At 41.3% G+C, this 13,326-nt stretch overlaps 1 protein-coding gene across 7 annotated transcripts in view; it reads right to left on the bottom strand.

The window, feature by feature from the left end:
* LOC126277952 (tetratricopeptide repeat protein 12-like) overlaps nt 1–13,326 on the bottom strand; it is a 101,721-nt gene that overhangs the window by 40,619 nt on the left and 47,776 nt on the right. For all 7 annotated transcript variants that reach the window (XM_049977556.1, XM_049977555.1, XM_049977562.1 and 4 more), the window contains one exon: nt 7,194–7,437. In XM_049977556.1, coding sequence (XP_049833513.1) covers nt 7,194–7,437 — 244 coding nt within the window. The remainder of the gene's footprint in view (nt 1–7,193; nt 7,438–13,326) is intronic.

Here is a 13,326-nt window from a genome sequence, read left to right as displayed (position 1 = left end):
GCAAAAGTACACATGTTCACACACAGAACCACACAGACACCAAAATGCTCACATCCACAATCAAAAGTGTACTTTTACTGTAGAAAGAGCAAGAGCTTGAAAGCTAGTGTTTTTTAATCATTTTCGCTAACATTAATAAACAATTGCAATGGCTGTATTGTTGCCAGCAAAAAGCCAATAAAATTAAATTTTCAAAAAAAAAAAAAAAAGATCTGTTCTATACAACCACTCAACATCTCCAATCAGGCAGGGCAGTGGTTCAAGTCTCTATCCACTCATCCAGATTTAAGTTTTCTGCAATTTCCCTAAACTGCTTAAGGCAAATGCCAGTGTGGTTGCTTTGAAAGGTTGTGGCTGAGTGCCTTCCATCCTCCCCCAATCCAAGCCTGTGTTCCATCTATCATGATCTCATCACAGATGGGACCTTAATCCTAAATCTTCCTTTTCACCTCCTACTGCATTCTGGGCACAGGCATTTCCTATCCTATAAAAGTTAGAAGCACATGTTTTATGAGGCCATGTTGTATATTAGCAACCAGTAACCAGCTGGGTACACAAATTAATGGCTGCTGCAAAACAGCAGTTGATCCCAAACTCAATTACCAGGCTATTAGTATCCGACAGGTATTTGGATTCCCTGCCTAGCTCAGGTATCAGTAGGGAAAATATGTCAGAGATCTTCTGTGTGTTTACCTCTAGATACCACAGTGCAGCTGTTGCTAGCCAGTCTCTCACTAGTCACTGGACCCTTTAGTTACACACCACTGAATAGCAGACGGTTGACCTTTCCTGGTTTAGATCTATGATTTGGATTGCCCCCAGGATTGTTGTTAACACTTAAGATGACATTGCTACACTCTGACTTGTTTTGGTTATTCATTCACTCTGTGATATTCACTATCATTTACCTCCAGAACAGCCTGTTTCATTCCACCACCTCTACATTACCACCAGTGCAACTTACCATAACCACACTATAATAACTATGAGCTCCATAGCTGCTTCATGATTTGTGCCACTTGTCTCTTACCGCTTCCAATGATTACAACTACAGATAAAACACAAAAGGCAATAAGAGAGCATAGCACAAGAAAATGTGTTATTATGATAGTTCTTTCAACAATGAAGCTCCCAACAAGAATATATGGGTACAGATACAATACATCAATACAACAGGCATTCAGCTAAGAAAATCCATTACATATGTTTTATGAGAAGGAAAGTTGCTACTCACTGTATAGCGGAAGTGCTGAGTCACAGATATGCACAACAAAAAGACTCTCACAATTAAAGTTTTTGGCCATTAAGACCTTTGTCAACACTAGATACCACATACTCTCTCTCTCTCTCTCTCTCTCTCTCTCTCGCTCTCTCAGAAATGCAACTCACACACACAACTGCAGTCTCAGGCAACTTAAACCACACTGCGAGCAGCAGCACCAGTGCATGATGGGAGTGTCAACTGGGTGGGGATAAGGAGAATGACGGGGCAGAGTGGAGGAGAGATAGTATCATGGGGCTGGCAGACAGTGAAGTGCTGCAGGTCAGACAGAGGACTGGGGAGAGGTGGGGAAAGAGGGGAGGGAGTAGTGGAAAAGGAGAGGAGCAAAAACACGGGGTGTGGCGGTGGAATAGCAGCTGTGTAGTGCTAGAATGGGAACAGGGAAGGGGTTGGATGGGGGAGGACAATGACTAACGAAGGTAGAGGCCAGGAGGGTTACGGGAATGCAGGATATATTGCAGGGAAAGTTCCCAACTCTGCAATTCAGAAAATCTGGTGTTGGCGGGGAGGATCCATATGGTGCAGACTGTGAAGTAGTCATTGAAAGTAAGGATGTCATGTTCGGAAGTTGTTTAGCAACAGGGTGGTCCACTTGTTTCATGGCCAAAGTTTGTCAGTGACCATTCATGCTGACAGTTTGTTGGTTATCATGCCTATATAGAATGCAGCACAGTGGTTGCAGCTTAGCTTGTAGACCGCATGACTGGTTTCACAGGTAGCCCTGCCTTTGATGGGATAGGTTATGTTAATGACCAGACTGGAGTAGTTGGTGGTTGGAGGATATATGGGACAGGTCTTGCATCTAGGTCTATTATCAGGGTATGAGCCATTAGGTAAGGACTGGGAGCAGGGTTGTGTAAGAATGGACGAGTATATTGGTGGACAGTGGAATACCGCTGTCCGAGGGTAGGTAACTGGCCACAATGTGGCATCCTGGGTGGTTAGGTTTATGGACTTTAGAAAGCATGTAGATGGTAGGAGTGTGGGGAGTGGTAGGGGTGAGTAGAGAGATGGACTCCAGGGAGAGGTTCTGGGATGGGCCCAAGGATTTGAGTAGCGACTGGAGATCCTGCTGGATTATTGGAATGGGGTCACTGTGGCAAGGTTTGTAGGTGGAAGTATCTGACAGCTGGTGGAGACCTTCCACCAGGTAATCCTTGCAGTTCAAAACAACAGTGATGGAGCCTTTGTCTGCAGATAGGATTATAGGGTTGGGATAAGTGTTTAGATGGGGGACTGCGGCTATTTCTGCGGATGTAAGGTTAGTTTGCATGCTGAGGGAGCTGGGGAATGATGGTGAGGCAAGATTTGAGGTTAAGAAATGCTAGAAAGTTAACAGGGGGTAGTTTGGGGGCAGTGGGGATGGATCACGGTTGGATAGAGGAGTGAATTGAGTTAGGCAAGGTTCAATATTGGTATTTGGTTGAGTCTGATTGGTATGGTTGGTGGTAAAAAAGTGTTTCCACTGTAGGGACCAGGAGAAGGAGAGAAGATCTGTAACAAGTCCCACATTACTGAATTTGGAAGTGAGGCAAAAGGTGAGGCCATTGGAAAGGACTGATATTTCTGTGGGGCTAACTTCTGGAGGAAAGGTTCATGACTGTGTTGCAGGTCTGTTTAGTTTCTGGATTCTGCGTGCTGGTGTGAGGGAGTATCGGAGGATGGGGTAAGTCACCCTTCTTCACATTTATCCACTCTCAGACCTGCTACTTACAGTAATGGTTCAAATGGCTCTCAGCACTATGGGACTTAACATCTATGGTCATCAGTCCCCTAGAACTTAGAACTAATTAAACCTAACTAACCTAAGGACATCACACAACACCCAGAGAAAATCCCTGACCCCGCCGGGAAACGAACCCGGGAACCCGGATGCGGGAAGCGAGAACATTACTGCACAACCACGAGCTGAGGACACTTGCAGTAATATATACATTTTTTATTAGTTATTCTTTACTTTGATCCTTGTGACTTCTCGATAATTTTAGTGAGTTTTCACCTTTTGCTAGAGTTGACTCCATCAGATTTCATCTTGTTTCCCCCTTTTGCATCCAATTAATCCTTTTCGTGAATTTTCACACATATTTGTGTGTGTTCTTGCGAAATTTTTTGGGCGTAATTCTACATTATCTATATAACTTTTCGCTTTTTTCCACCACCATCGATCATTGCTCCTTCCATCTACGTCAATACAGGAAAGTTCCCTTACCCCTGGCCAGATCCCAGACCCATATACTGCTTCTGCATTGTTGCTTGGCTCATGAAATCCCCCCTAATGGCCTTACCATCAAATTACCCATCTCTGGCTACCACCCCTCCTTCCAAAATGACCTCCACCTGTTCAGGTTCTGCCAGTCCTTAACCCTCACCAATATAGTCCTGCAAAACCATATCACCAAATCCAAACCTCCTTGCAGTACCTTCTCTCCATCCGCAAAATTCTCCTGCTATGCAATCCCAAATTCCTGGAACTCATGACACATTGAAACTCTTGCCTTGCAGGAACTTGAGCAACATGCACAATGCCACCTCAAAAAGCTCTCCATTCTGCTCACTTCCTATGCCCGCCTTGGAGTATCACTGTCCACCACCTCTACAACAACCTCCAAACCTCCCCCACATCCCCCCATAGCTGACAAACCCTGTCTTGCAGACCTACCACACTTACCCATCCTCCAAAACTCCCTCCCATCATCACACAGAATCCAGACCCTAAACGGACCCGCAACATAGTCATGAACCTTTCCTCCAGAAATTAGCCCCACAGAAATATCAGTCCTTTCCAAAGGCCTCACCTTTTGCCCCAATTGCAAATTAAATTATGCAGGACTTATTAAAGATGTTCTCTCCTTCTTCCGGTCCCTCCAGCAGTGGAAACACTTTTTTGCCGCCAACCCTACCAACCAGACTCAACCAAGGCCAATACTGAACCTTGCCTACCTCAGCTCATACCTTCATCCAACCACACTTCTCCTCCACTGCTCCCAAATGAGCCCCTGTTTAACTATCCAGAATTTCTTAACCTCAAACCCTTCCTCACCATCATTCCCCATGCAAACTAACCTTACATGCACAGTAAGAGCCATAGTCCACCATCGAAAAAGTGATCCTGACCTTACAATCCTATCTGCACACAAAGGCTCCACCACTTGTTTTGAGGCCCAAGGTTTACCAGGTGGAAGGACTCCACCAGCTGTCAAATATTTCCAGCTAAAAACCTCGCCACAGTGATCTCATTCCAGTAATCCAGCAGGATCTCCAGTCACTATTCAAATCCTTAGGCCCATCCCAGAACCTCTCCCCAGAGTCCATGTCTCTACTCACACCTACCAGTCCCTGCACTCCTACCTTCTACGTGCTTCCTGAAGTCCATAAACCTAACCACCCAGGACGCCTCACTGTGGGCGGTTACGGGGCTCCCACTGAGAGAGTCTCTGCTCATGAAGACCAACACCTTCAACCTATTACCCAGAACCTACCCTCCTATATAAAAGATATCAACCATTTCCTCCACCGACTGTCCACAGTTCCTATCCCTTTACCACACAGTGCCCTGCTCATCACTACTGATGTGACCTCCCTGTACACTAACATTCCTAATACCCATGGCCTTACAGCTGTTGAACACTACCTTTTTGAATGCCCGATGGGCTCCAAAGCAACAACCTCCTTCCTAGTGGTCCGCAGCTCGTGGTCCTGTGGCTAGCGTTGCTGGCTCTGGATCATGGGGTTCCGGATTCAATTCCCGGCCAGGTTGGGGATTTTCTCTGCCCAGGGACTGTGTGTTTGTGTTGTCCTCATCATTTCATCCTCCTCCTCATCATTATCATCATTTGTAACAGTGGTCAGATTGGACTGTGTGAAAACTGGACTGTGTAAAAATTGGGACTTTGTATGGGCACTGATGACCACGCAGTTGAGCGCCCCGCAAACCAATCATCATCATCCTTCCTAGTCGCCATGATCAACTATATCTTCACCCACAATTACTTGTCCTTTGTAGGGATTACCTACAAACAAATCTGGGGTACAGCTATGGGCACCCGCATTGCACCATTCTATGCGAACCTATTCATGGGCCATCTAGGGGAACCCTTCCCAAAAACCCAGAATCCTAAACCCCTCACCTGGTTCAGATTCATCTTTGCTATCTGCATCGATGGTGAGGACACCCTATCCACATTCCTACAGAAGCTCAACAACTTCTCCCCCATTTGCTTCACCTGATCCTACTCAACCCAACAAGTCACCTTCCTAGATGCTGACCTCCACCTCAAAGATGGCTACATCAGTGCCTCTGTCCATATCAAACCTACTAACCACCATCAATACCTCCACTTTGACAGCTGCCACCCATTCCATACCATGAAGAGCCTTCTGTACAGCCTAGTCACCCATGGTCGACACATCTGGAGTGAAAATCAGTCCCTCTTGTAACATACTGATGGTCTCACTAAGCAGTACCTCTTCTAATATACCAAGGGTCTCACTAAGGCCTGCACTGACCATAATTATCATCCAAACTTTGTACAGAAACAAATCTCTCATGCCTTATCTTTCCAGTCTCCCACACCTCCCAAAGTCCCACCATCTGACCACAGAGGAGTACTCTCCTCGTAGCTCAGTACCACCCAGGAATGGAGCAACTGAATTAAATTCTCTGCTAGGGTTTCTATTATCTCTCATTGTGCCCTGAAATGAGAAATGCCCTGCCCACTATCCTTCTCAACCTTTCTTCAGTGGTATTCCACCATCCATCAAATCTACACAATATACTAGTTCATCCTTACACAATCCCCACTCCCAATCCCTTACCTAATGGCTCATACCCCTCTAATAGACCTAGATGCAAGACCTGTCCCATACATCCTTTAACCACCACCTACTACAGTCTGGTAACTATCATCACCTATTCCATCAAAGGCAGGGCTACCTGCGAAACAAGTCATGTGGTGTACAAGCTAAGCTGCAACCACTGTGCCACATTCTATGTAGGCATGACAACCAACAAACTGTCTGCATGAATGGCCACTGACAAACTGTAGCCAAGAAACAAGTGGACCACCCAGTTGCTGAACATGCTGCCAAACATGACATCCTTCATTTCAATGACTGCTTCACAGCCTGCACCATATGGATCCTCCCCACCAACACCAGCTTTTCTGAATTGCACAGGTGAGAACTTTCTCTGCAATACATCCTATGTTCCCATAACCCAGCTGGCCTCAACCTTCGTTAGCCACTGTCCTCTCTCCTCACCCATCCAGCCCTTCCCTGTTCCCATTCCAACACTACAAAGCCACCATTCCACCACCACACCCAGTCTTTTTATTTCTCTCCTTTTCCGCTACTTCCCCCTCCCCCTCTCCACCTCTCGCCTTCTCTCCATCTGACCTGCAGTATTTCACTGTCCACCACCCCCACGATACTATCCCTCCCCCTCCCTACTCCATCCTCCTCCTTACCCGCACCCAGTCGCCTCTCCCATTACACACTGGCACTGCTGCTCGCACTGTGGTTTAAGTTGCCTGAGACTGCAGTCATGTGCCTGAGTTGTGTGTGTGTGTGTGTGTGTGTGTGTGTGTGTGTGTGTGTGTGTGTGTGTGTGTGTGTGTGTCAAGTGTTGATGAAGGCCTTAATGGCCAATAGCTTTAATTGTTAGAGTCTTTTTGTTGTGCCTATCTGCGACACAGCATCTCTGCTACATGGTGAGTAGCAACTTTCCTTCTCATAATTGTTACATTTCATCCTGTATTTTCCATTGTTTGATTCATTACTTAAGTTTAGGTCATAAGCTGTTTCAGTGTGATCTGAGATTTGTGACACAATTTCAGCACTGCAAGTTAGAAAAGAATGACCATGAACATCACATAACTGACTTATATAGGTCTCCTTAAAACTGCAGTAGTACCTGTGATGGTGTTTCCACTGTTCGGATGGCGCACTCTAGCTTCACGCAAGCATTCTGCTTTTTCTTCAGTCTGCTCAAGAAAATGATGTGCTTTAGCCTTCAGCAGCCAGGCTCGTAAATTATCTCTGTTTACTCTCAGCGCCCATTCGCAATCATCAACTGCACGTGAATACAGACCGAGCTTAAGTAAAGTTGTTGCACGATTTGTATAGAGGATCCCACTATCCTTTACCTGATCAATTGCCTGCAAAACATACAAATTATGGTCAATTTCATCAATATCAAAATTTTGCAGGCGTGCAGGATGTAGTCAAATGGCTTTTCCTGCTTATAGTAAACCCAATGCTTCATTCCCATCTGTGAAAAACATCTTTGAAGGGAATTGTGGCATAGACTGAGTACAATGAATCACAGCTATGACAATGAACGACAGCAATGGCGTTTTTACGTACTGTTAAGAGTGGCTGAAAGATGGCCCTAATGGAAATATTTGAAATCAATAAACATATGACACAGAACACCAGCTTAGTCTTAAACCAGTAACCCCTCTACTCCTGGTTCTTTGAAGAATCAAACTTCCATGGATAAAGCAGCTCTACTTTAAGAAAAACTAGATTTTCACACATCTCAGTGTTTCTGACATAGTATCTCCTGAGCTGTACTGTAAAATGATATAATACATGTGGATACTGTGTGTTGTGAATAGACTTAGTAGTAAAGAAATAATAAATTAAAATGTCATACCTGACACTGAAGTTTTACAGCATGAACAGTGAAAATGTAGTATCTGATAAACTTTTTTCCTTTCATTATTTTGTGCGGGTTGTCAGCATGACAAAGTTTCAGCCTAATTATAGCCTTTTATGTGTGTGTTCTGCCACTGCTTGGTGAGTGGATTTTTTTTATCTATTAATTAAATAATAAAATTCAGTAAGGTTTGAAAAGATGTGTAAAATTTTGTTGAAGCTAAATAAGTGCTCATATTCTCAAATATTGGTTGAATATAGCCTGGGCAATTTGCACATTATGAGTTACATTGCTTGTATTAGGCAAAAATCTGGAACAAGAGCTTGAAAAAGAACTTTTGGACTGTCAAAATTTTAATGAAATGGTCATAAACCATTTTGCAGTACAGAATTGGTGACGATCTGATTTCATCCATAAGCACATGAATTAAGATAAGCAAAACATGCATTAATAGGTGACAAGTGCATAAATGTTTTGTTATCACTATTAATAGCAATTTTACATTAACTGAATAGATAACAACCAATAATTAAGTATTACAGAGAAAACATAAATCACATTCATCTTAATTTACAATATTCTGGAAGCAAACGTATACAAGAGCATACAGACTTTTACAAATAGTGATATAAAGTTTATCATTTACATCAACCTGTTATTCCAACATACAAATAGAAAATGCTACAAAGTATCTTTATGTCTAATATAAACAAAAAATAATTTGTAATTCCATTGTGCAATTTCAAGAAAATTCAGAAACCCTGTGAACTTTAAACTCAATTTTCTCAAAATTACAAGAAATGTACTTTTACCCCTTTGCTTCTGACCACCTCAATCGCAAATTCAACTTCTTTTTACACCTGTTGCTAAATGTAACAGTTTTTGCATGGCATAAAAATATAATAAATCTTCAGGCTTTCCCAGTGATCAGTTGGCATGGCATCTTGATGGGTTGGGTATTCTGCCAGATATCCATGTCATTCATGTACAATATTTTGATAATGTGACTCCTTATCTTTATCAAGTACTACCTGAGAGTGCTTATCAAGGGAGTATGTTATGGTTGAGCTCAAGTTCATAATATTGTCAAAAGATGAGTTTATAATTATGCCTTCTGTCATAACTGTAAGAGGTTAGAACCGGAATTTTAAGAAAATGAAATGGTAAGAATTACCTTAACTAATATGATTTCAGAATTCAAATTAACAACATATAATCTAGACTTGTTGGTTGTAGATTATATTAATAGTGTTGGAAGTTAGTGATGAGAATCCGAACTGATGACGTATAATCTAGGCTGGTTGGTTGTAGGTTATATTAATAGATTTGAAAGTTAGTGAGGATATTAGTTGGTATGGAGAGGAGGCTGATCTGGATGAAGACCAGAGTGGCTTTAGTTTGGGTATAGGTGGAGATAGGCTGAAAATTGAGATTATTTTGAATGGTTTGATATGTTAAATGCCAAAGATAATAGCTGATGATTTGTAAGGGTTTATTTTGAGTTAGTTGAATTTGATGGAGGTTTGTATCTGAGGCAGTACACAAAATTGCAATCCATAAAGTCAGGTAAAACTATTGTTTTCTTGAGCATCAACTTGATATGTACTGATAATGCACATCCTTTAAACATTGCCTTGTGCTGAAGTATGTGATCTGTTGCTATTGAAAATTGTGGTATTTGTCAATGGAACTGGGTTGTTGCCCAATTTGATTTGCCTTACTGTTGATATCACTGGCACATGAATTTGATGGCCCATGTTTTCGTGGGATTAATTTTTATTTTCCAGAGGTTGTATCAAAGTGTGATCTTTTCTAGGTGACGAATCAGGTTTGATATGATATAGTTGAAGTTTTTATGTGAGTTGAATACTGTGGCACCATCTGCAAATAATACTATTTTGTTGTTTGGTTTGGTTGAAATGTTGTTGATGTAAGTAGACTACAGGATAGAGTCTAGCACAAAGCCTTGTGGGACCCCAGCTTCTATTATTTACATGAACATAGAATAGAATTTACAGTTTGGTAGATATGATGAAGGATGTGGATTAAGTGCAGTGGACATCCATGGATGTAAAGTTTATACAGCAGTACTGCTGAAGGGTTCTTCTATGTCTGGTACTACTAGACACGCACATTGTCTATTTGTCTACTTGCTTTTGATCTAAGTATTTCATCGACTATTCAGACCACTTGCTGCATTGTTCTATGTGATTTTTGGAAACCAGCTGTTTGGGACTCATTATGTAACTGCCACAGAAGAACATGTGGTGAAAGGATAGAATAATTTTTTTCAAATATTGTGCTGAGGAAATTTAAAAGGGATATTGGTCTATGGTCCTGAGGAAATACGGGATCTTTGATAGGTATGGATAACCTTTGCCATTTTCGATTGGAAGGGAACGTAGTTTAGTTTAAGAAAACAATTGCAAATGGTGGCAAGATAAGTTATTGCTATGGGCAGAAGTTTCTTTAACTTGGGTGATTGAATGCCATCCTGGCCTGAAGATTTTGTGCTGCCAATTGTTTTAATGACATCTCGTGGAAATCAGGTTTTCTGCCGGATATCAGCTTCCAAACACGATATTTCGACGTCATTACTTGACGTCTTCATCAGGTGTTCCCTGAGACTGAATTTACAGTCTCAGGGAACACCAGATGAAGACATCATGTAATGACATCGAAATATCGTATTTGGAAGTCGCTGATATCCGACAGAAAACCCGATTTCCACGAGATGTCATCAAATCGCCGGGAAAGTCTAAGAAATTACAATTGTTTTAATGATGGAGACGACAGCTTCTTTGTTTGTAAGTGAAAATTATGCAACAGGTCTTCTTCTTAATAAGTGATGTAGTGTTCCAACCTTCTGCTTCTTCATCTTCTGTATTGTTGTTTCAAAATTGTAGTTCTAAGGAGTTGGCTATGGTTTCAGCTATGTGTTGTGGTTGGTAGACTAATGCACTGAGTCCATAAATCAGTCTGTGCTGTTTTTTAATTAGTTTCCATAGTTTGTCTGAGTTATTTTGCAGCTTCTGTGATTTCCTTTTCCAGTTGCCATTCCTGGTCAGCTGGAGACTGTTTTGGAGTTCTTTAGATAGGTCTTCCACAATTCTTTTCATCTAACTTTGACTCAGAAGGGGGTAAATTATACTACCACAAAAGTCTTTAGTCACTTACCTAATAGCATCAAAAGTCTGACAGATAACCATAGAGCATTTAAAAGGAAATTAAAAGAATTTCTGAATGGCAACTCCTTCTACTTATTAGACACATTTTTAGATATAGTAAGTGGGTAATTTCTCCATCCCCCACACAAAAGAATTAAGTTTCATGTAATATTTTGTGTAATGTAATATTTGTATAGGCACTTTTTATTAACCTGACACATTTCACATCATTATGAAGTGTCTTATTCATGATCTATGGAACAAGTACAAATCTAATCTAATCCATGGAATCATGGTACAGTTGTCATCTTTTACAAAATCTGTGTTTTGATTGTATGAAAAACTGTACCTCTGGAGGGAGATCTCATCATCTATTTGTTAACATGGTTTTTCATCTTGAAGTACTGTAGCATACATTGACAGTTTTCATGAATTTGTTTATGACAGTGTTGATTTCTGTATTCCTTGTTAAGTTTTGGATTTCTTGTTTGTGGTGCTAGACTAATTATTGCTTGTGTTTTGGTCAATCAGTGGTGCAGATGAATGGAGATCTTGGTGCATCAGCATAAGCAATGTTGGTTGGCTTCAGACAACAGTTGTCTCATACTCCAGCTAAGTAATTTGATTTGGTTACTGTATATTGCTAATTGATGTTATTGAGTGCAATATATTCAAAATATCTGGACAACAAATTCCTCTAAAGTGGTAGTGTGTTTGTTCATTTGGAGCACCAAATGTGTTATTGTCATAATTTTCTATGTATTCCAGTAGAATCCTTCTGTCTCTGTGTGAAGTTTGGCAGCCTCAAGTTTTATGTTTGCTGTTTGGGTCACCACCAATGATAACTTGATTTGATGTCATAAACAAAGTTTCCAGGTCTGGTGAGAGGAGAGGCTTGGTTGGCTGATGGTAAGCTGCTGAGAGGATAATGAGAATTTGGCCTAAGTGTGTTTCTATAGCAGTGGCTTCATTATTGTTTAGAATGGGAATGTAAATTCAATGATAGGAGATGTTGTTTTTGATAAAGACTAGAATTCCTCTACAGGGGCGAGTAGTTTCTAATAGTAAAATCTATTGCAGGCTTGAGGTGAGTTTCTGACATCAGTGCAATGATTTTCGTGTTATTATTTTGTATCATCACTGAAGTAATTTATAGCTGTTGATACTATTATAATAATGCATCTGCAATACTATTGAGTTGTACTACCATACAAACTATTTCAAATAGTATTGTTATATTGAATTGGTGCAAAACACTTGCTAAGTCTAGAGAGTTCCAGATTGGTTGGTAAGAATGACAGTGTTCGATTGGGTTGAGCTGGCAGGATTTGTTGTGATAGTATCTGATGAGAGTAAGGATATCACTGTGTTGTGGCTGGAATGGGTTGCTGATGGGCAGCAGTAAGTTTTTCCTGCTTGGCAGTGTGGAATACATGTTGGTGGGATGTTGGAGTCTGTTGGGTAGTGACAGATTGTCCCTACCAAGCAGAAGAGGACAGAAAAGGATCTGTTGAACAATTATTTTCTGTAATAGGTTGATGTAGGGGGTTTTCAGGAGCTGCTTTTTGTTTAAAAGCAGAAAGTTTGCTAAGTTGGCTCATGGGAGGGCTGAGGACCATTTGCTGTTTGTTTCTTCTTCTTATTGTTGAGGCTTCCTGCGGTTTTAGTCTTGCAGGGCATCGTTTGTAGTTTGCATCATGGTCTCCAATGCAATTACAGCATATAGCTACAGTGTTTGCCGGTTTGGAGCAGAATTTTGTTAAGTAGTTTCCAGCACACTTGACACATTTTAGTTTCCTACACATCACTTCTGAGGCCATGACAGAATTTTTGACACTGGTAACACTGGGTTGTCTCTGATACTTTGCAGTAGGATTCTATTATACAAGACATGTGGAGAACATATCTCTTTTTGTAGATTTCCTTTGCATTTGGGGTATTCAGAATTTGTGTTATGTATAATTGTCATTTGGAATGAATTACTTTGCTCTCTTTGACATCATTATTGGACATTCGGATGACTGACTGCACTTGAAAACCTTTTTCTGGTAGTGCCTTCATGCAAGTCATCTAATGGAACATCATAAAGAAGATCCCTGAGTGTGACTATGAAGAACTGTTTTGATTGAAAACCATAAGTGTGGTATGGTATTTGCTTGGTCCAAAAATATTTCAAGATGTTATTGGTAAACTGTTGGGTTGTCAAATTGATATCTTAT

This window comes from Schistocerca gregaria, chromosome 6 (assembly GCF_023897955.1).
Source record: "Schistocerca gregaria isolate iqSchGreg1 chromosome 6, iqSchGreg1.2, whole genome shotgun sequence".
NCBI classification, from domain to species: domain Eukaryota; kingdom Metazoa; phylum Arthropoda; class Insecta; order Orthoptera; family Acrididae; genus Schistocerca; species Schistocerca gregaria.
This window is presented reverse-complemented; position numbering and strand designations above follow the sequence as displayed.